The 20765-nt window shown below is 39.1% G+C and overlaps 1 protein-coding gene across 4 annotated transcripts in view; it reads right to left on the reverse strand.

The window, feature by feature from the left end:
* LOC124721983 overlaps nucleotides 1–20765 on the reverse strand; it is a 284634-nt gene that overhangs the window by 27064 nt on the left and 236805 nt on the right. For 3 of the 4 annotated variants that reach the window (XM_047247150.1, XM_047247151.1, XM_047247152.1), the window contains 3 exons: nucleotides 13949–14076; nucleotides 13692–13832; nucleotides 6861–7031 (listed from right to left, as the gene is read on the reverse strand). In XM_047247150.1, coding sequence (XP_047103106.1) covers nucleotides 6861–7031; nucleotides 13692–13787 — 267 coding nt within the window. In that variant the 5' untranslated portion in view covers nucleotides 13788–13832; nucleotides 13949–14076. The remainder of the gene's footprint in view (nucleotides 1–6860; nucleotides 7032–13691; nucleotides 13833–13948; nucleotides 14077–20765) is intronic. The other variant, XM_047247153.1, reaches the window with a different exon arrangement.

Raw genomic sequence — 20765 nt, forward strand, 5'->3', positions numbered from 1 at the left:
TACGTCATCTGCGTAAAGAATTTCTAAGACAGATATTTTATTTACGTGACTTTTTGTTCTGAGGCGAGAGATGCTGAAGACACTTTTGTCTGTTCTCAAGTCAAGACCCATTCTGACCACTGCAGGCATCGGTCATGTCTCTCATAACAGCTGCAAAATAAAGTGAGAAGAGTGTGGGAGCCAGTACACAGCCCTGTTTTACACCGCATGTCACAGGAAATAGGTCTAAAAATAATGTGCACCTAAAATGAGGGTAAAAAAAGAGCCCATGTATCATATACACAGTTTTATTAATTATCTCAGTGATCTACTAGACTACAGTTTATGGGCTTGACAACAGTGAGGAACTCTCATTTCTATGTATCAAGAATAAAATAACTGCTTCTCGTCGATTTTTATAGAGTTAAACCTAGACCAAATTTAGTAGGTGTCAAGAAAGACACAGACTAAATACAATAACCAATTAAACTAATGAGCAAAAAAATATTCATGAAAGGATGTCCACAAATGTAAAAGCAACAGAAAATGAGTCATAAAGCAATAGAGGACCGAAGAAAAACAACCGTGCAGTATCACTTTGTTTTTAGATAAGATGGATGCAAGTAGAAGACTTGCATGTCCACCAGAATTTGAATCAGCATTTGACATCCAAAGAAATGGCACTAAAAAGAAAAACTGAAGGAGAGAAGTGCAGTGTTACTCTCCAGCAATTCCTCATTTTTAAGTTTCTTTAAACATTATTTTTTCTTTCATTTTTAATTCCTTTTACGATACATTCCTCTCAGAGTTCATGTTTATCACTACATTCAAAAATCTATATTGTTATCAGAAGCTTTTGTCCAATCCCTGCTTTGTATGTACTGCAGCAATGCTACTACAAATAGATGCCTCCACAAAAAGGACTTTTCATTAGAAACAAAGCATTTATTTTATTCTTTGTACATAATATTTTAAGTATTCAGTCGAGTAGGCATGCAGGAACTCCAGCAGAGAAGTGACTCTAACAGATTTGTAATTCTCTCAATTACTGTATTGAAGAACATCTGAACCTTTCAGATGCAACAATATTTTAATGAAAATCCTAATTCTGCCCCCCAGAATGATATGTCACCATGCAGGAAACCTCTTTAACCACTTCATCTAAACTTATGGTTCTAAAATTCTGATTCCATAGAGATAAAACATATCATATGTGACAAAAAATGGCAGGAGATCATCATCAGTGGTATGAAGGTGGATGCAAGTCCACCATGTGCTATCACACAGTGCAGCCAGGTATAACAACACATTTTGTTAGCTCACCATTCATTACACTTACAGCTGGAATTTTTTATTCACCCGATTCCTACCTTAACTTTCATCATATTTTCCTGTATTATACTTTAACTTTTCCTTTGATGCACAGTGCCTGTCCTAATTCTGAACTGTTTTCATTGTGTTTACTGTTTCTGATTCCTTGATATTGTAGTTTAAGAAACCACGAAATTTATATGAGCTTTATTGATTGCATCTCCTGAATTTACTGTCTTTAATTGACTTGTATTCTGGGATGATGTTGGCTTCATCTCGAATTTCTGCTGACTGAAGAAAACATTGTCTACTCCAAAATTAATCTGTTGGTTTTGGTAGGTTAAACATTTCCCACAACACTGACTCACTAATGACAAAGTACTTTTTAAGTTTTGCTGAAATAAATTGTTAACCACAACATTATAGTGCCTGTGTTGTTACGAAGAATAATTCAGTCTACCTTCAGATGTGCATGCGTGTCCAAAGGAATAGGCCCTGCAGTGTATACATATAACTGAGCACAGATCAGTACTGATGTACCATTTCATACTGAGAAGACAAAAATAAATGTCTTTGCTGATGATGCAAGCATTTTATTAGCTTCTCTAAAGGCACAGCAACAGAACGAAAATTGTCAGTAAAATAATGTTTTCTGAAAATGGATTTAGAGAGAAAACAATTCATCACTATGTACAAAGCAGGATGAAACTTCACCACCAACAGCAGAACACTGGGCAAATACAATATGTAAAACTGTGTGTTCAAAATTTCTGGATTATCATACTGGTACGAAATCACACTGGAAACACACATTCTATGGGCTGAGATTAACAACTTCTCCTCTTCATGTGACACGTGGTTTTGGGAATCAAAATGTGAGAAAGTTACTTTACTTCACATACTTCCATTCACTTAATGTCGTATGGAATAATATTCTCAAGCATGCCTACACATTCGAATAATGTACTCATTGTACAAGAATGTGCAAAAAAGATTGCTTGCAGCATATAACATCAAGACTCTTGTACACGACTGTTTAACCACCTACTCATGCTAACAACGACACCATTCATAATATTTATGTAACACATTCATTCCCTTACGAAATCTGTAGTTAACCCCTGTTCAAAATTTGAGGACAACAGGGGCATTCAGAAATATAGACATTTCATATCATGATGAAATGTCTGAAAAATGATCCATGAAATATGAAAGGAGTTAACTGACTAATAATTACTAGATCAGTGTCCTCTTATTTCTGTTACACCACAGCACATGACAGTAGAAATGACAAAATTCATAATGTATTAAAGTGTGCTTCACATACAGTATTCTGTGATGAAGAACTGCTCACGAATGTATTTGCTGACTAAATAATAATATAGAGGACAACAAGGTTTGGTCTTGGACTTAATGGTTCCTTTCTTTTTAAGGCAGTTCCATATATGATACTACAGGAAATTATTGCTCTCATTTCACTTTTGTCAGGAGTCAGTAACAAGTAAGTCTACCTCTGTAGAAAAAGAAATATATTAAAGGGAAAATCTAAGTCAATCTACACACTTCATTGAAGAGTTATGTAGTGAATGAGAGAAAATACATATAGTTTCTTCCAAACATCTACAGCATGTCTTTAAAGCTGTTGTGCTTGAAGGAAATTTGATAGTTCATTGAAAATAAATCATGAAAAAATTATGTTATTGCATTTGAAAGTGTAATACATTAAAATACACTCATAAACAAGCTAACACATTGAGGCTTTCAAGTGGCACAGTGTCATGGGAGAATTGTGAGCACCTCAATTTGGGGAATCTCCATTTGCATCTATGCTCTCCAAACCACTGTGAAGTGCATGGCAAAGGGCAAGTCCCACTGTACCAGTTATTATGACATTTTCCCTGTTCCATTCAAGTATGGGAAAAGTGATTGTTTTGAATGTCTCTGTGTGAGCTGTAATTAAACTAATCCTTTCCCCACAATTCCTATGAGAGTGATATGTAGGGGGTTGCAGTATATTGCTAGAGTCATCATTTAAAGCCAGTTCTTGAAACTTTTGTTAGTAGACTTTCTCAGGACCGTTTCCATCAGTCTTCAAGGGTCTGCCAGCTCAGTTCTTTCAACATCTCAGTGACACTCTCCTGTGGATAAAATGAAACTATGACCATTTGTGCTGCCCTTCTCTGTATACATCCAATACTCCCTGTTAGTCGTATTTGGTACAGGACCCACACACTTGAGCAATATTCTAGAATGTGTCACACAAGTGATTTGTAAGCAATTTCCTTTATAGACTGAGTGCATTTCCCTGGTATTCTACCAATAAACAAGTCTGCTACTTGCTTTACCCACAACAGCATTTGCGATCATTCCACTTCGTGTTCCTACTAAGTGTCATATCCAAGTATTTGTATGAGTTTACAGATTCTAATTGTAATTCACTAATGTTATTTTCATAGGATACCATTTTCTTTTTTTTTTGTGAAGTGCCCAGTTTTACATTTTTGAACATTAAAAGCAAGCTGCCAACCATTGCACCACTTAGAAAGCTTATCAAGGTCTGACTGAATATTTGTACAGCTTCATGCAAACTGTACTTCAATGTAGATAATAGTATCATCTGCAAAAAGTCTGAAGTTACAATTAATATTGTCTGCAAGGAACTCAACATACTTCCCTGTGGTACACCTGAAATTACTTCTACATCTTTCAATGAACCTCCATCCAAGATAATATTCTGTGTCCCCCCTAACAAGAAATCTTCACTTCAGTCAAATATTTTGTCTGATACCCCATGTCATTGTACCTTTGATAACAAGTGTAGGTGTGGTACTGAGTCAAGCGTTTTTTTGGATATCAAGAAATACCTGACTGCCTTGATCCATGGCTTTCTTGATGTCCTGTGAGAAAAATGTGAGTTCTATTTCACATGATTTATGTTTTTGAAATCCGTGTTTGTTGGCATGGAGGAGGTCACTCTGTTTGAGATACCTCATTGTGTTTGAGTTCAGAATGTGTTCCAAGATTCAACAACAAATCTGCTACAATTTAAGTCAAATGCTGTGAGCAGTAATGTGTTGATGACAGGTATGGCTGTTAACTATAATGGATTACAATAGTAGATATAAACTCCTCAGAGTAGCACGTCAGTTGCCAATTCAGTGCTGGACATTAATAATCTGAAAATAGGCATACCTGCCAGAACCATCTCGTTGCTATGGGGAAAGAAGTCACTGACCCTCAAATGTACCTCCATTCGCTACATGCCACAGAGATACACACAGGTGCAGAACACCACTACTGGATGCTTGAGACCTGAGAAGAGGTTGCCTGTACTGACAAGTTGTGGTACATGCCAATGGTAGTGCAAAGTACATTGGAAACCACATGAGGAGATGAACCTCAATTTCCAACAAAGCACCATGGCTAAGGTATTCTCATGTAGGGGATGTTTACATGAGATGAAATGGTGCCTCTCATATAGATGTCATTGTCTCATTGGTGAATGACATTAGAGTCAGCTATCTGATCATGTGCAACCATTTACTGACTTACAGCACATCATAGGAGACATGTAACTTCACCAGGACTACCCACTATCTCACTGCTTCCAACATATGTCAGAAAGGTCTGTAGACCATTCTACAAACATGAGGACACTTTCATGTGACCTAACGACTTGGATCCCAGATCCCACCCTCTCCAGCTCACCTGTGCTCAATCCCGAGGCAACTCTGAGAGGGATGTGTGTGCCTTGATACCTTGACTGCAACTCTGACCAATCTCCCTGAGTTGTGGGTTGTTAAGAATGATCATAATTAACAATGGCTCACCAACATTTTTTATGTCATATGGGATCCATGCTACTGTCCATTGCCACCACTATTATGGTCAAAGATAGAGCAATAAGTGACGAGGTAGATGTCTCTAATGTAACTGCTCATGACAGTATATGGATAAAGTTGGTAAGAAGACCTGTACTACACAGGAACTGAATCCCAAAGAGCACAAGTGTGGCATGGCATGCTAGAACAGAAAAGCAGCACATAAAAGGACCTTTACATTTCCACTCATGGTAGCCTACTGTGCTACTGCCTACAGTATAAGTGGCATGGATAAGAAGACTGAATTTGGCATTTGAACTGAGATTATGGTGCTGAAGTAAAAATAACCATGAAGGCAACCAATAAGAACATGGCAGTACTATCATTACCATTTGGTTAAGGTGATTGCAGGTGAAGTTGTATTACCTGCTGGCATCCAGATAACTGTGAATCTGAATTTATCTCCAAGGGTCAAACAGTACACCAATTCTGTGGAAAGTGCCCTTTCCATTTTCTTTTACACTATTGTTGAATGCACTTCTTGAAGGCACTCAGAGGTAAGTGTTGTCAGTTGCAATTTTTTACATCCATAGTTCACTTTTAAACAACAACAATTATTTAATTGTTCAACAGTCTACCATACAGAACATTCAAAGAGAGAAATGACTAATAGGGGTACATGATACCCTCCGCCATGCACCATACTGTGGCTAGCAGAGCATGGATGTAGATGTAGGCATGGATGTAGATGCTCAATGGATTGTAAAAGTCATTAAATGGCAAGCAACTGGACATGAAGAAATTATTATCTTATTTGTTTTGAGTTCTAGCTGGATCAGATATAAATCACAGAAGTATTTTATTTCACAATATAATATAAATGTATAAATTCCCATTCCATTTAATAGAAACAACAGCTCATCTGAATGGGCCAAGACAACACATAAACAGCAACGCTCTTAAATCCATACAGTGAATCAAGAGAGTACTCAGAAAAAGGAACCATCAGAAGACAACCATCACTTTGCAGAATGAGAAATCCAGTTGTATTAGTGATATAGGTAGTGTCAAAGATTTTTGTTGCAAGACATGTAGGAACCTTATACTTTTGTACACTTTGTAATTGAATTTCTTCTTCAAAAGGGACTTATCCAAGGAAAATGTCACACTGATTTACAGCAAATGGATTTCATTTTAGAATTCCTAATATTTTCTTGTCTGCTTTTATAAGACTAACATATTAACTGACAAACAGCTTCATACTGCAAGTCTTCAGTGACAATGTCACATGTTTTAGATGTTAAGCTGTTACATGCTCTATTTCTAAACTGTCATGCAGCAAACAATACAACTAGTCAGTTCACAGAATGTTTCCAGTTTTTGAACATGTTCCAGAGGTGAGGTTACTTCACGTGTACCAAAGACTGAACAGCTCATCAGTGTCAGAGTTCCACAGCAATTGTGTGTTCCAGGCTACACTATAGACAGTTATTCACTTGATGCTATGCCACTACATCAAAATGAGACATCATAATCCTGACAGCTAATAAAACAAAACTGGAGCTTACTGAGAAATCAAAACTGTGCCAAGCCCTGATGTATACCTTTCACAGGCAATACTCTAATCTAACTGAGCATCAATATACAACTCTTAATTATTTTCAAAGTTTCATTTTGCAAGTACCTCACATTCTCACACCATGACTGTAATATTAAGTAAATTTTTATAAGATCAATATTAGTACTAACAGTCACCAATGTATCTTTGGCATCACTTTTGATGTGTCGCATTGGAGGTGCTGAAGAAATCAGTTGGTCACTAGTCACACTCAAGCGGCGTGTACGACGCACATTTGCTTCACGCACTGTAGGTATTCCAGTATTGTGGCCATTCACTTGCAGGACATTTTCTCGACACGTCTGTGAACATTAAAACAATAAAAGTTATAGCTAGTAATGTGTTCATCCAACACAGTACAGATTATATTTTTTTAGACATTTAGTTAATGTGAGATGATATGTATCCAAGAAAAAATAAAACATTGCTTTATATTACTACATCACACCATATAAACTAACAAATGGTAACAAAAGCTTTGGAGATATGGAACATTCTGCATTCTGAAATTTTTCATCTGAAATGACAACAGATATCAGCATGTGGTGGTTAGGTGGAGGAAAACTGTGCACAAAAAGAAAACATTAGTACTTATTGTTTCTGCTTTTATTTAGAGTTTATGTTACATTCATACAGAGATGAGTTTTACAAAAAAGAAAGTAAGGTTAGGGTTTAATATTCCATCAATAACGAGGGCATAACAGGTAGAGACATGAATGGCCAAGAGAATTGGTCATGTCCTTTTCAAAGGAACCATTGTGGCAATTACCTCAACTGAATTGAGGAAATCACAGAAACTCTGAATCAGAATGAGTAGACAGGAATCAGATCCCCATTTCTTAGTAACAGAGGTGATTATATATAGATCTGGAGCACCAGGTTATCTGGACAAGCAACTGGAAAATAATCCAACTGGAATGGCTTCACTTTAGGAACTATATCAGTGTTCATCTAAATTAAGTAAAGAAACAACAGAAAATCTAAATCGTAACTTATGGATGAGAATTTTACGATCTGCTACCCTCAAATGCAGAAGCAACACCCATCTCTGTGATGTTATGTCCTTGATGGCTGTGAGAACATGAGCTGTAGATAAGTAGATGCACAAGATATAAGAAGAACATAAAAGAAGTTTAAACTGGACATAAGAGAAAACATCAAACAATGGAATGAAAAAATGTTAATAGTAGCTCATTCTACATGGTGATAAACCTAAGATGTGACTGATGGAGCACTGCACAAAAAAAGCAGACTTTTTCCCTTTCAAATGAAATCTCTCATACCCCACTGGAAGACAACATCAATATGAGCAGCACAAACAGTTTTGATGGACAATGCCAGATGTTCACATGGCTATTAAATATGACTGCAAAGTGATGAGCAGGCAGATCACTTATTTGTATGAAGCTGTTTGTAATTAACTACATTAGTCTACTTTCTTATGGATAGAATCTAAGTAAATCTCTGAACACTGTTCTAAATTGCTAGAGTCATCCTGTACAGTAGCTGTAGCATTCTTTTGGGGAAGGCAATTTTCCTTACCATGAGCACTGCTTACTTTTCAGTTTACAGACAGATACATCAACAGCATTTTCTGTCCAGTTCTCTTAAGTGAGCAGACAACAGAGCTTCACTGAGCTCACATTTATGTAGTGTGACTATTTTCAGTTTATGAAGTGAGTGCTTATCTGGAGTTGTTTAGTGATCTTATATGTAAAGTACATTTCTATAAACAGTGGCTGAGAAGTGCATTATTTCTAAGTTGATGTTGTCAGGAACCTATGTAGTGTTGTGGGAAAGGGACTGGATTGGTAAATGTGGAACCTTGCTGCTCTCTATGGTTGACAGCATATTCTAAAGTTGTGTTATTGTGTTGTGGTCATTTGGCAGTGACTTAATGAATGACAAAAAATTACTGCACTTTTCTCACTATTAACTGTATTATCGGTAGACTGCTTAAATCGCTTCCATTCATGAATTTCTGGCAGTTGAAGAGTGGACTGCACTTAGCAGAACCACTTACCACATATTCGCCTTTTATCTTCCAAGGTGGGTGTGAATATGCTTGACAGAACGACTAATCACATTCAAGTCTACAACAGTAATCTGCAGTAATGCACTGCTTGACTTATGCTGATATATATGAAGTTCCATAACACCTAGGTGAAGCCTGTGGGCCTCATCAGATGTTGAGAGAACTGAGCCTTGGGTCCATGTGATATCCTTCATGCTGTGAAAAGTATTCCAGCCAGTGATAGTGGAGTCAATAAGATTGACATTGTAGAATACATATTGACAGCATGTTACACTTCGAACAGACTCCTCACTGTGGTAGATAATTGAAATATCCAGCTGTTCAACATTCTTACATAGCAACTCACATGACAACTGCAAACTGCAGCCACAAATAAGTACTCATTTAATAAAATGAAAGTAATTCCATTATATAATGATGGGTTGATTGACATTATTTTTTATACTCACATAAGAGGAGTGGATATGAAATGCTAGGACTCTACAGTTTCCCTGAAAAATGAAAATCAAGAAGCATGCTTTGGGGGGGGGGGGGGGGGGGGGAGGAGTTTCTTTTCCTGGAAAAATGCTACAGCTGCCACACCAGATGACTCTGGCAAAGATTTATTCAGGTTATGTCCATATGCATTTCTTGTGTTAGTATTATTAGTAATTCATACCTGTATTTCATGTAGTGCTAAAGCACTTTGTGGAAAATACCCCCCCCCCCCCCAGACATGTCTGCACACTATATCACCAATGCTTCATAAAGTGTGCTCCAGAGGGTCAGTATAACGTCATGAAGCACCATGTAGTTGCTTCTTACGATATAGTGGGGCAGGTATAGTGGGAAATCATCTGCTCATACTTCAGTTTGCAAACCTTAGGAGGGGGGGGGGGGGGGGTTGAATGACAACAATCTGGTGACCTACCTCCCCTTCCACTGCTACCATCCACCCCCACCACCTTATTACACCCCCAGAACATAATATATCCCTTATTATAGCTCTACTGCACATACACATGGCACACACATTTAATATTTGTTCTTTTACCCACTTCATCCAACAGTAAGCAGTAATTTTATACTATTAAAACACTATTTTTAATAATCTGCCATCTTCCATCCCCTGTAATGTGAAATGTATTTGTCCTCGAGGGAAAATTAATAGGACTTTTTTGTAGTAAATTTAGTGCAGTTTAATTTTCACTGGAAAGCATATTCACTAGGAGCTACTGTTTTGTAATTATTCAAGAAAAATATCAAACAGTGACATTTAAATGATGCTCCAGTCCAATCCCATCCCTCCCCCCCCACTGGTTCATGATACTCCCTCCTGTCACCACACAAAAATATGCAACTACACAATTTTTGCCTCCCTGTTCAACCTTTTTTTTTTTGTCTTCATTAACTGGGATAATATGGAACAACAAAGAGAACTTATTTTTCTTTGGGACACCAATTAAATCTCAAGACAGGTTATTGTTGTTGGCCTCAGAAGCAGAATGCTCCAGACATGATCCTCCAGTTGCTGCACTACTCACACTAGGAAATGACTAGGATGAATGCTTTGATGCAACAACATTCATATTAGCAAGGCATCTGTGCTGAAATTGAGGGTGGACTGGGACTGCAAACACATGCAACTGAAATTGCACAGTCCCAGTACCATATTTATCACAATGGATTAAACTGAAGCACCCTTGCGAGTAGCTCCACATAAATTATACTGGACTGCAGAAGAGATGCCATGTGCCTGTTGGTTGTGGATTTTGTCTCAAACTTCCCATAAGACCAATGGCTATGGCTAGAGTTCACAGATAAGGATACACACAGTGGATAAAAGCCTGTGTCAATGCACATACCCATGGGTGTGTCTCCAGATTTCGTAATAATAATTACTACACAGTTAAAACTTAATGAGTGGCATCAATATTATGATTTTAATATACTGAACAGAATTGACAGTGTGTTGGAAGAAGTATATAAGATTAACATCAACAAAAACAAAATGAGGCTAATGGAATGCAGTCAAATTAAATCAGGCAATGCTGAGGGAATTAGGTTAGGAAATGAGACACTTAAAGTAGTAGTTGAATTTTAGTATTTGGGCAGCAAAATAACCGATGATGGCTGAAGTAAAGAGGATATAAAATGTATACTGGCAATGGCAAGAAAAGCGTTTCTGAAGAAGAGAAATTTGTTAACATCAAGTATCAGTTTAAGTGTCAGGAATTCCTTTCTGAAAGTATTTGTACGGAAAACAGCCATGTATGGAAGTGAAACATGGACGATAAACAGTTTAGACAAGAAGAGAATACAAGCTTTTAAAATGTGAGCTACAGAAGAATGCTGAAGATTAGGTGAGTAGGTCATGTAGCTAATGAGGAGGTACTGAATAGTAGTGGAGAGAAAAGAAATTTGTGGCACAACGTGACTAGAAGAAGGGATCAGTTGGTAGGACACATTCTGAGACATCAAGGCATCACCAATTTAGTAATCAAGGGAAGTGTGGGGAATAAAAATCATAGAGGGAGACCTAGAGATGAACACAGTAAGCAGATTCAGAAGGACATAGATTGCAGTAGTTGCTCAGAGATGAAAAGGCTAGCAAACAATAGAATAGCATGGAGAGCTGGATCAAACCAATGTTTGAACTGAAGACCACAAGAACAACACATTTCAATTACATGCAAACAAATAATGCTTCATATAAAATCAGTGAATCTATCAATACCTCTCTTAAATTTATTTGCAAGTACACAGTGCAAAACTGATTACATTGAGAAATGTAGCACTTTATGGTAAATTAATTTAAATTTCATAATAAAACTGAATGATTAGCATTTAACTGTATGCAAGACAACATGGCAACTGTTGACACTATTTCAGCTTATTCCACTAGATTTTGGAAATATTCAAAGAACAGTTCACATCATCTGCTTCAGTAGTTACAACAGGAACTAGTAACTTACCAAGAATACAACAGACCATGTTGTATTAAAATGTGGTAATGACTGGGTTCCACTTTCTGTGAAATGTAAATAATATGGTGCAATTTCAGCAGACGAAAATTATAGCCAGGTACAAGCTTATCATGAGAACTCCCACATACAGAATGGGTTAAAGTGGTGAGGTTGTAGAGTGCAGATATCATTTCTCTTATCCTAACAGACCGTTAACTGTAGCGCACACTATTATCCTGGCCCTATCCAATATAGAGGGAGTTCCATACATAGTAGTGTCTAATAGGGCCTGCAAATTGTGTCATCAATGTCATCTGAGGTTGAACAGTTCAGATAGCATAACTGTATCTCAAAGCCGACCAGCTATGTCTTTCATCTGGCATCCAATTCAGATGTGGAGCAGCTGCATAGGAGGTTTACAACTCTGACATAAGAGACTGAATTCTTGATATCATCCACAGACGCTTTAACAAGCTTCCTTATTATTTGAAGGTCTACCTCTTTAACAGCCACAGCTCAGCAGAGCACATTTGGTCACACCTAAGAAAGTATGCAGATGTTGTCATCAGCAACACAGGGCATCAGATGTTTGCAGATCTAACTGGTCAAAACCATCAGGTCTCCCACTGGAATAAACTCAGACCACAACACCAAGCAGAGCATACACCTCTCATAATATCAACTCAAGGCTCAAACAGTCACATAACTTTCTTCCTGCCCTCCTACCAGTTATAGGCCCTTACCTCCATCCTCACCTTCGACTTCTCATTACTGAAAGTACAATCTCTGCCCATTCCACAGGTCACAGTGACAAATGGAAATTCCCAGAAAACATGTGTAGATCCCAATGAGGTGGAACCTATTCCACATCTCGTGTAACACATGAGACCATGTCAAAGATAGATGAAAGCACACAATCAGTGGATCAGCCAGGTCTGACACCAATTGCACTACCAGGCGATACTGATACCTACATGCTGCTTGACAATTTAGTAGAAAACTTTGTGGCAGCATTCCAGGTCATGGCTAGGCCACTTTTAGTTCCATGTGTCATATGCAGACTTAAGTTGGAAGGTATTTTGTATGGGAAGTTGTTGCTCCTTCTAAGAGGTTTTAACCAGAACCTGCTCCTGACCACAACTTTGCTGCACCAATAATGACTTTTGTCAAAAAGTATGCCTTGCGTATCTAGCACACTAATAATCAATCAATTACAATGTGTTTAGAAAGGAGGATAGGATTCAAAGTTCTACCAACAATGAATATTAGAAATGGAGCACAAACTCGAATGGGACAAGGATGGAACACGAAATCTGGCATGCCCTTTTCAAGAAATCTTGCAGCTAGTCACCCAACGTGACCCGGGGAAATCGTAGAAAATCTAAATCCATGCGGTCAGACAGGGATTTGAAGACTGCTCCTCCCAAATGTGAGTTCAGTGTCTTAACCACTGTGTCACTTCACTCAATAACACAATTAGAGGTGGAGCAAGTAAATGTACTTGTACAACATATCACACTGGTTTTGGTAATGTTTTTATGTACAGGTTATAACTACATCAAAAAATAAACAAATAAGCTGATACTGGCAACACAATTATGAGAGTCAATAAAAGAAAACATGGGTTGGTAGAATCAGTAGCCGTACAAACAAAACAAGAAATGAAACTTCCTGGCAGATTAAAACTGTGTGCCCGACCGAGACTCGAACTCGGGACCTGTACAGTTTATCGTTTCTCTGTATGATCACAGGGTCAATGTCGAACAGCTAATGTGGACCTATAACTTTGAATATCTTATAGCAAGTTATAATATCATTTTCAATAAAACTCATAACATTATTAAGAGACAGCAGCACATTCACTAATCGTAAAGTTGTGAAAAGGCATAGAGGACAATATCAAAGAATAAAAATGCAAGTGTGACAGAGCCTAGAAGATGAAACAACTACTTCCTTATTATCAAAATCTTTTGCACACATACCTCTTTGAGCAGATTTGTGCGTCGTCGTGTGATGCGACCACCACGTGTGGACACAGCAACAGCCCTTCGTTCACGCTGCTCACTGCGGAGCCACATGCTTGGCCACCGTGGTTCGCACCTCCAAGCCCTGCAGCCGTTGGCCTAGAACACAATGTTACATTCAAGACACCATGTGTTGCAGTATAATATCATAATAATAGTGAAATAAATATATAACATTAGCTTTTTCAAAAAATTTAATGGATTACAATCATTACCTAACGCATTCTATTCCAGTCTCAGGAGTTGTATATGCAAGAATGTACGACTCGAGGCCCACATATCAGCTTCCAATTCATGTATTTAATTCTGATTTTTGATATATACCATCACGTGGCTTCTATTCCTGTAAAGCAAAAATAAAACTGTGGAGAAATCGGGTGGACAATCGTGGACCTATAATTTTGAATATCTTATGGGCAAGTTATAATATCATTTTCAATAAAACTCATAACATTATTAAGAGACAGAAGCACATTCACTAATCGTAAAGTTGTGATAAGGCATAGAGGACAAAGTATCAAAGAATAAAAATGCAAGTGTGACAGAGCCTAGAAGATGAAACATTACTGTGTAACAATTAGCAAGATTACTTCCAGTAATTAAGTAAATTTTGTCCTTGTTTCTCTTTATACATATTATAAACATAAGGGCTAAATAAAACTGAGTACTTGATAGCAACAAAAGCTAAATTAACTTACTAGATGCTTACTGCCATTCTTGCAGGGTAAGATGAATAATACGAAGTACTTGAACTTCGTGGCAGGATGATGAATACTTACTTTTCTGTATCCAAGAAGTGTATAGCAGAGCCAGTAGTGGTTACCGCTTCACTTAGGCAAAAAGACTGAACTTCTCTTCTTTCAGGATATTAGCAAGATTATTCAAGGTATTAACCAAGTGACTGACCCAAATGGCGATGATAATTGCTGTCCAATCCACACCCTCTCACAACGCACAAGATATGCGACATCGCCACATATGATCATGATCATACCACAGACGCCTGACACAAAAAACACTCACTCTATTGTGGTGCAGACACTCGGATTTACACACGCTACGAAGTCAATGGTGTGCCACGAGTATCTTGATTTGGAGGAAAATGTTGTTGCCACTTGAGTCAACCGCCATGTGCAACACCATGTTCATGAGAGGAGTCACTGTCAACTCACACTTATTGTGGGAGTAGATCGATGTGTCATAGTGTAGTAATTCATTGAGTACTTAAAATTTGGGCAAATTATACTTCTTTCTTAAGCACCACAAACTTGCTGGATTGCCTGTTTTGTAGACAGATGCAGAAGCCTGTCAAGTGCAGTTGGCTGTACACTGGCAACACTGATCCCCACCAATGCAGTCTGTCAATCACAAAGTTAATTTACTCACGCTGTAACAAGGGCACAGGAGCACCATCTTTGAATATTTTAAGGTCGCCTGGAGTGGTGAGTCCATCATACATGTTAAGGGCATAGTCTGAGTATGTCAAAAACCATACTATGCCAACTGCCAACAGGGCACCATTCAGTTGAGTGGTGAAGACATTTTGTGTGGGAGACGTTCAAATTGGACGAAATTTCTTCATTTCTCAAACTCAGACAATACTATCTGAACATAACAATCTGTTTTTTTTTTGTGCTGTAGGCTGCCTATGCCTCCAGTTAAATACTGTACTACATGATCATCGCTCTTCATTGTCAGAAGGGTTTGAAGAACACACCAAGGCAATGCAGGTCCTTGAGTACTCCCTGCTAGTGCCCGCCCGGTTAGCTGCGTGGTCTAATTGTGCTGCTTCCCAAGTGGGATGGCATTCCAGTTCCCAGCACGAATCCGCCCAGCAGATTAGTGTCGAGGTCCGGTGTGCTGGCCAGCCTGTGGATGGTTTTTAAGGCAGTTTTCCATCTACCTCGGCAAATGCGAGCTGGTTCCCCTTATTCTGCCACAGTTACACCATGTCGGCAATTGCTGTGCAAACACTGTCTCCATGTACACATACACCATAATTACTCCACCATGCAAACATTTGGGGTTACACTCGTCTGGGTCTGGTACGAGACATTAGCGGTGAGGGGGGGGGGGGGGGGGGGTGTTTCACTGGGGACGAACTGCACAATAACCCTGGGTTCGGTGTGGGGCAGCGGTGGAGTGGGTAGACTGCTGTGGAATGTTGTGGGGTTGTGAACCACTGAGGGCTACAGTGGTATGAAGCCTCTCTATCGTTTCTAGGTCCCCAGTTTAATACAATACAATACCCCCTACTAGTCATCTGGTCTAAGTTCTACTGAGTACATCTGGGATACCATGGAGTGAGATATGTGAGCCTTGGACCCAGCTCTGACCAATCTCAGTTGTAGGCGGCAGCTGAGCAGTCGCGAATCACACTGGCTGCCTACATAAACTTTGCCTGAAATCTACCAACCATCAGTGTTCCCCCAGAACCTGTGCAATGCTTTTGCTGTCTCGTGGAGCCTATGGCAGACGCACACTTTGGGAGGTGCCCAATTCAGTCACACTCCTAAGGGTGTATAATAAAGTGTGAATGTAGAATTTAAGATCAGCCGCAAACTGGAACTGTCACATACATACCATAAAATATGAGAGGAAATCAAATAAAATGTGGCGAGGATGCACCAAATGTCACTGCACATCCATTACAAGAAAAGTGAACCACTTTTACACTACATTATATATAGAAATGCGGTAATAAATGTGCGCGGTCTTAATTTCGGCACCTAGGAAGACATCACCAATTTAAAAGTTAGCAGCAGACTGCAAATCGCCCAGAACCACAAAATGAGGCTTAGAAATTGCTCTTGTCAAATTGAGAAGAAATGCTGCAGATAAACTCCAAGACATCGAACTTGACTCAAAACATCACACATTATTATAAAACGCACATACCGTATTTGACGTCTTCCACTTAGACGCTCATTCAAAATTCTGCTGCGCATTAACGTACATGAATATGAAGAGCTGAACCATCCCAGCTTGCAAATAAAGTAGCATATATCACTTCGATCACGCAAGGCAGAGCGTATGTGCGCAACAGGATGAGATTACTTACGCGAATGTGCCAATAATGGTAGGCTCTCGGTAGATACGATGTGTCAAATTAAAAAGTTCAGACTCACGCTTTCCAGCAACACTACCACCGTCCCAGCAACACTACCACCATCCCCGTCGACAGCAGGTCAAAATCTGACTGCCAGTTGGTGGCTTGTATGCCCCCCTACAAGCCCTTGCCGCAGGTGTTCTCCACTAGCCAATCGCAAAGCTTCTTGTAGAAGTTACAACGGCAGCCAATCAGCGACGAGCTGCCACGGCTCCGCCCTTTTCGGGGCAAAGTCCGGAAGAAGGGTGAGTCCCGACAATTTAAAATATGGGTTTTGCGTTAGTATTTAGGACATCCCTGGACAAACACAGTTGACGAAAATTTGAAGTCGACATTTCAGAATTAAGATCATAGCGTGAATGACTAAAAGCCAGAAACAGTAAATTGAAACATGTTATCCATCTTAGACAAAATAAAAACTGGTGAGTTTGTAAGATGGACACCTCTGTACCATTGTTCAATCACACCAAACTCTCCACACATTTAACACATTCCTTTGTCATTACAGCCATTTCTACCTTTATCAATGACCTCTAACGTTGTTCGGTACTTCGAACGTTATTAGCCTTCTGAAAGTCTTCTCTGGCTTATTGGTTTTGCTTTTCTGAATCTTAACCGTATTTTCCTTTTTATGTGTATTAACTTCTACGATGATCCTACATGGATCCTGTTGGCGGGCCGATTCCCGTCTCCCCGTATCGAGCGCTTGCCTGACAGAGTTGCGGTTGCTCGACTGTAGTTCCATCTCCTTGAGTAAACCATAATGATTCTTACAATTCCTTGTTACAGTTTCTGGCTCTTCTCCCGTAGCAAATCGTAAAGGTTTGATCAAAAAGATGGAACTGCAATCGCTCTACAATGAGCAACCGCAGCTCTGTCTGGTCGGGGCTCAATACGGAGAATAGAATCGGTTCGCCTGCAGGATCACCACAGAAGTTAATACACATTAAAGAGAAAATACGCTTAAGATTCAGAACAGTAAACCCAATAAGCCAAAGAAAACTTTTCAGAAGGTAAATAACATTCAAAGTATCGTCGAATGTTAGAGGACATTGATAAAGGCAGACATAGTTACTATGACAAAGGAATGTGCCTAATGAGTGGAGTGTTTGGTGTGACTGAACCACAGTCTAACGTAAGACTTGACTCAACTATGATACACAGACGTCCATTGCATAAGACTGGCAATGGTATTCACACGAGCCACATGAATCAGCTTCTCATCTCTTGACAAAACGGATAAAGGTAATTATCTTCAGAAGTCTCAGTTTTAACTTTAATCAGAGTCGCCCTAAGTGCCGACAACTTTATATTAACGCCGTAGAAGTCAAACAAATATATTTGCATCTTTCGCAGAACTTAGTGTAGGCCCTACGTGAAAATGTCGACCTATGGAGGTTCAAGATCAAAGCAGTATCACATATCCACTCACAATTGAGTGAGTGAGTGATTTTCTGGTCAGATAAAGACAAAACTACCCCACCACCAATACGGCTATGCGTAGGTGAAGAAGTGTATATAAATCAATATTAGTTATAACTGTTTTATTCTTAAAACTTAACTTGGTCCTTTCATTTTGTATCTCCTTCCCTGTCATACGTCGAGATGTAGCTTCTCTGTTTAATACTTTGTAAAAGTTTCTTTAGAATTTTTCTGAAAATCAGTGGACAAGACAAAGTACATAATGGTGTGAAAAAAAGGAATGTCTCCGAATACATAATTCCATCGATTCAAATTTCTTGACTTACAACTATAGGCAGTATTTCACTTTTAGTTGTTTTCATGGCGGCAAATTCTTTCGCTTTAATTTTCGGTTACCGATGGTGCGACACTAGTTTCCCTTATCGAAACAGAGTGAAATGTCATGTATACATCTCATTCCTTGTTGTATAGCCCAACAGTTTCTTTTCATCCGAACAGTAATGATAAAAAGTATCTCTCTCTCTCTCTCTCTCTCTCTCTCTCTCTCTCTCTCGAGTAGCGGTTAGCCGCCGTCGGGTGATAGTCTTTTAAGGTGACGCCATCTAGGCAACTTACATGCCGGTGATGATGAGCACAACACAACATCCAACCCCGGAGAAAGAAAATACCCGACGCGGCCGGGAGTCGAACTCAAGCCCCTTCGATTGGCAACCAGCCATGCAGATCACGCAGCTACCGACGTGGACATGCTACAGGAGAAACGGGTGCGAAAGGCTTTCAACTTCTTCTTTTTCGAATGTTGGTGATCCATCGTGATGAAAGAGCTGATTCTAACAGAGAAACTGTGCGTCTGTTGAAAACAATCCGCTGCACCGTTGACGTCGTCGTAACCCAATACATTAACGAAGATACAATCTACTCTCTGCCGCAGACGGAACTTAGTTTTTGTCGTGCAAGACAGAAAGGAAAATCATCACCTCTGAGCGTCTACACAACAACAAAGGGCGTCCTTATCGGGAGGCTAGGGAGCGTTGTGGAAGCGCCCCCCCCCCCCCCTCTCCAAGCTCTCAGGGAAAGTAAATAATGTATTGGAGTAAGTGTTTTTCTTTCAGGAACATTAACACGGCCGGAACCGGGACATTTTTATGACTACTTACAAGTCGCCATTCGTCTTACAAAATATTAAAAATACTCCATACCTCCACGTCTTGCTCGCCCCCCCTCCCTCCCAACAAACTATCGTATGGGTGCCCTTGACAATCATGGCTGAGCCTTTTGCGAACGGTAGCAAGCATATAAAGGCAGTAAGGAAAAATGAAACTAGATCTGCGATTTCAACCGCTGGAAACCGGACACCCCTATGTAATGTGGAATAGGTTATTTTCCTATGTTAAAAATCTGGTTCGGATTGTTGTTATTCTGCATATTCCTATGTAAGATGTAAATAGCACTTATGTTCAATATTCTCACAAAATATCTGGTAGTTTTATGAAATTAAAGCTTAAAAATCATTAAATAACAAGATCTGGTCACGCGATCGAAAAAACACTTATTGGCTGACGCTCTGGTGACGTCACAGACTAGGAGTAAGACAAAGTTATATGTGTATTACGGAGCGTTAGCCGAAGTTACTAGGTTTTTACGTACTTTTCTGCGAACAGTTTACCTGTTTAGTGGTGGAAAACGCAATTACAATTTTTAAGTAACAATAGAAAGGAGTTTTGTGAACGCTGATGGTGGAAACCTGGCGAAAGTTCAAGCATTTGCATTCCACCAAATTAGAGCGAAAATATGTGCAAACGACGGACATTTCTTTTCCCTGCTACATCATTAAACTCGCTCAAAACTAAGAATTGTAGAACTTTTGAAAATGGGTCCGTATAATATTGTCGACTATCTGTTTTGAGCTACGACCCAAAGCACAAACATAGAGTAGTCTTCAATGAACTGTGACGGGAGACGGAACAACAGGGGACTGACGTATTAGGGCACGTATTAAAATTCTGAAATACTGCACTGATGAAGGCTGCTTACTGCCGAAATCTAGATTTGTTTTAATAAATTCTTAAAAGAAAGGACAACTGATTGTTGTCCTCCATCATTCTGTAATACAAACAAGACAATTATTCTTGGCAAAACTTAGTGCTGCTTTTCTATGTATAAGTTACTAAGCAAAGGCACTGCATATACAAGGCGGTCGGTGGCGCTACGGATAACGTATCCGACTGCGGATTAAGTGATCACGCGTTTGAATCCAGGTAGGGTCATATATTTTAAAAAGTTTTACACGAAATTCGAAAATAGCGTTAGCAAGAACTGATTGTAACAGTCGTTTCGACGTGGGATGTATTCTACGTAGCTTCGCCTTAGTCGTAATCTGAGAAATGGACAACAGGGAATAAATGTATTTACTTTGCGAACAGACAATTCACTTTTTTGGAAAGCATTACTAGTAGTGAAAATATCACCATACGCCAACAGTACAAGGACGTATAGGACGA

This window comes from Schistocerca piceifrons, chromosome X (genome assembly GCF_021461385.2).
Source record: "Schistocerca piceifrons isolate TAMUIC-IGC-003096 chromosome X, iqSchPice1.1, whole genome shotgun sequence".
In the NCBI taxonomy this organism is placed as follows: Eukaryota; Metazoa; Arthropoda; class Insecta; order Orthoptera; family Acrididae; genus Schistocerca; species Schistocerca piceifrons.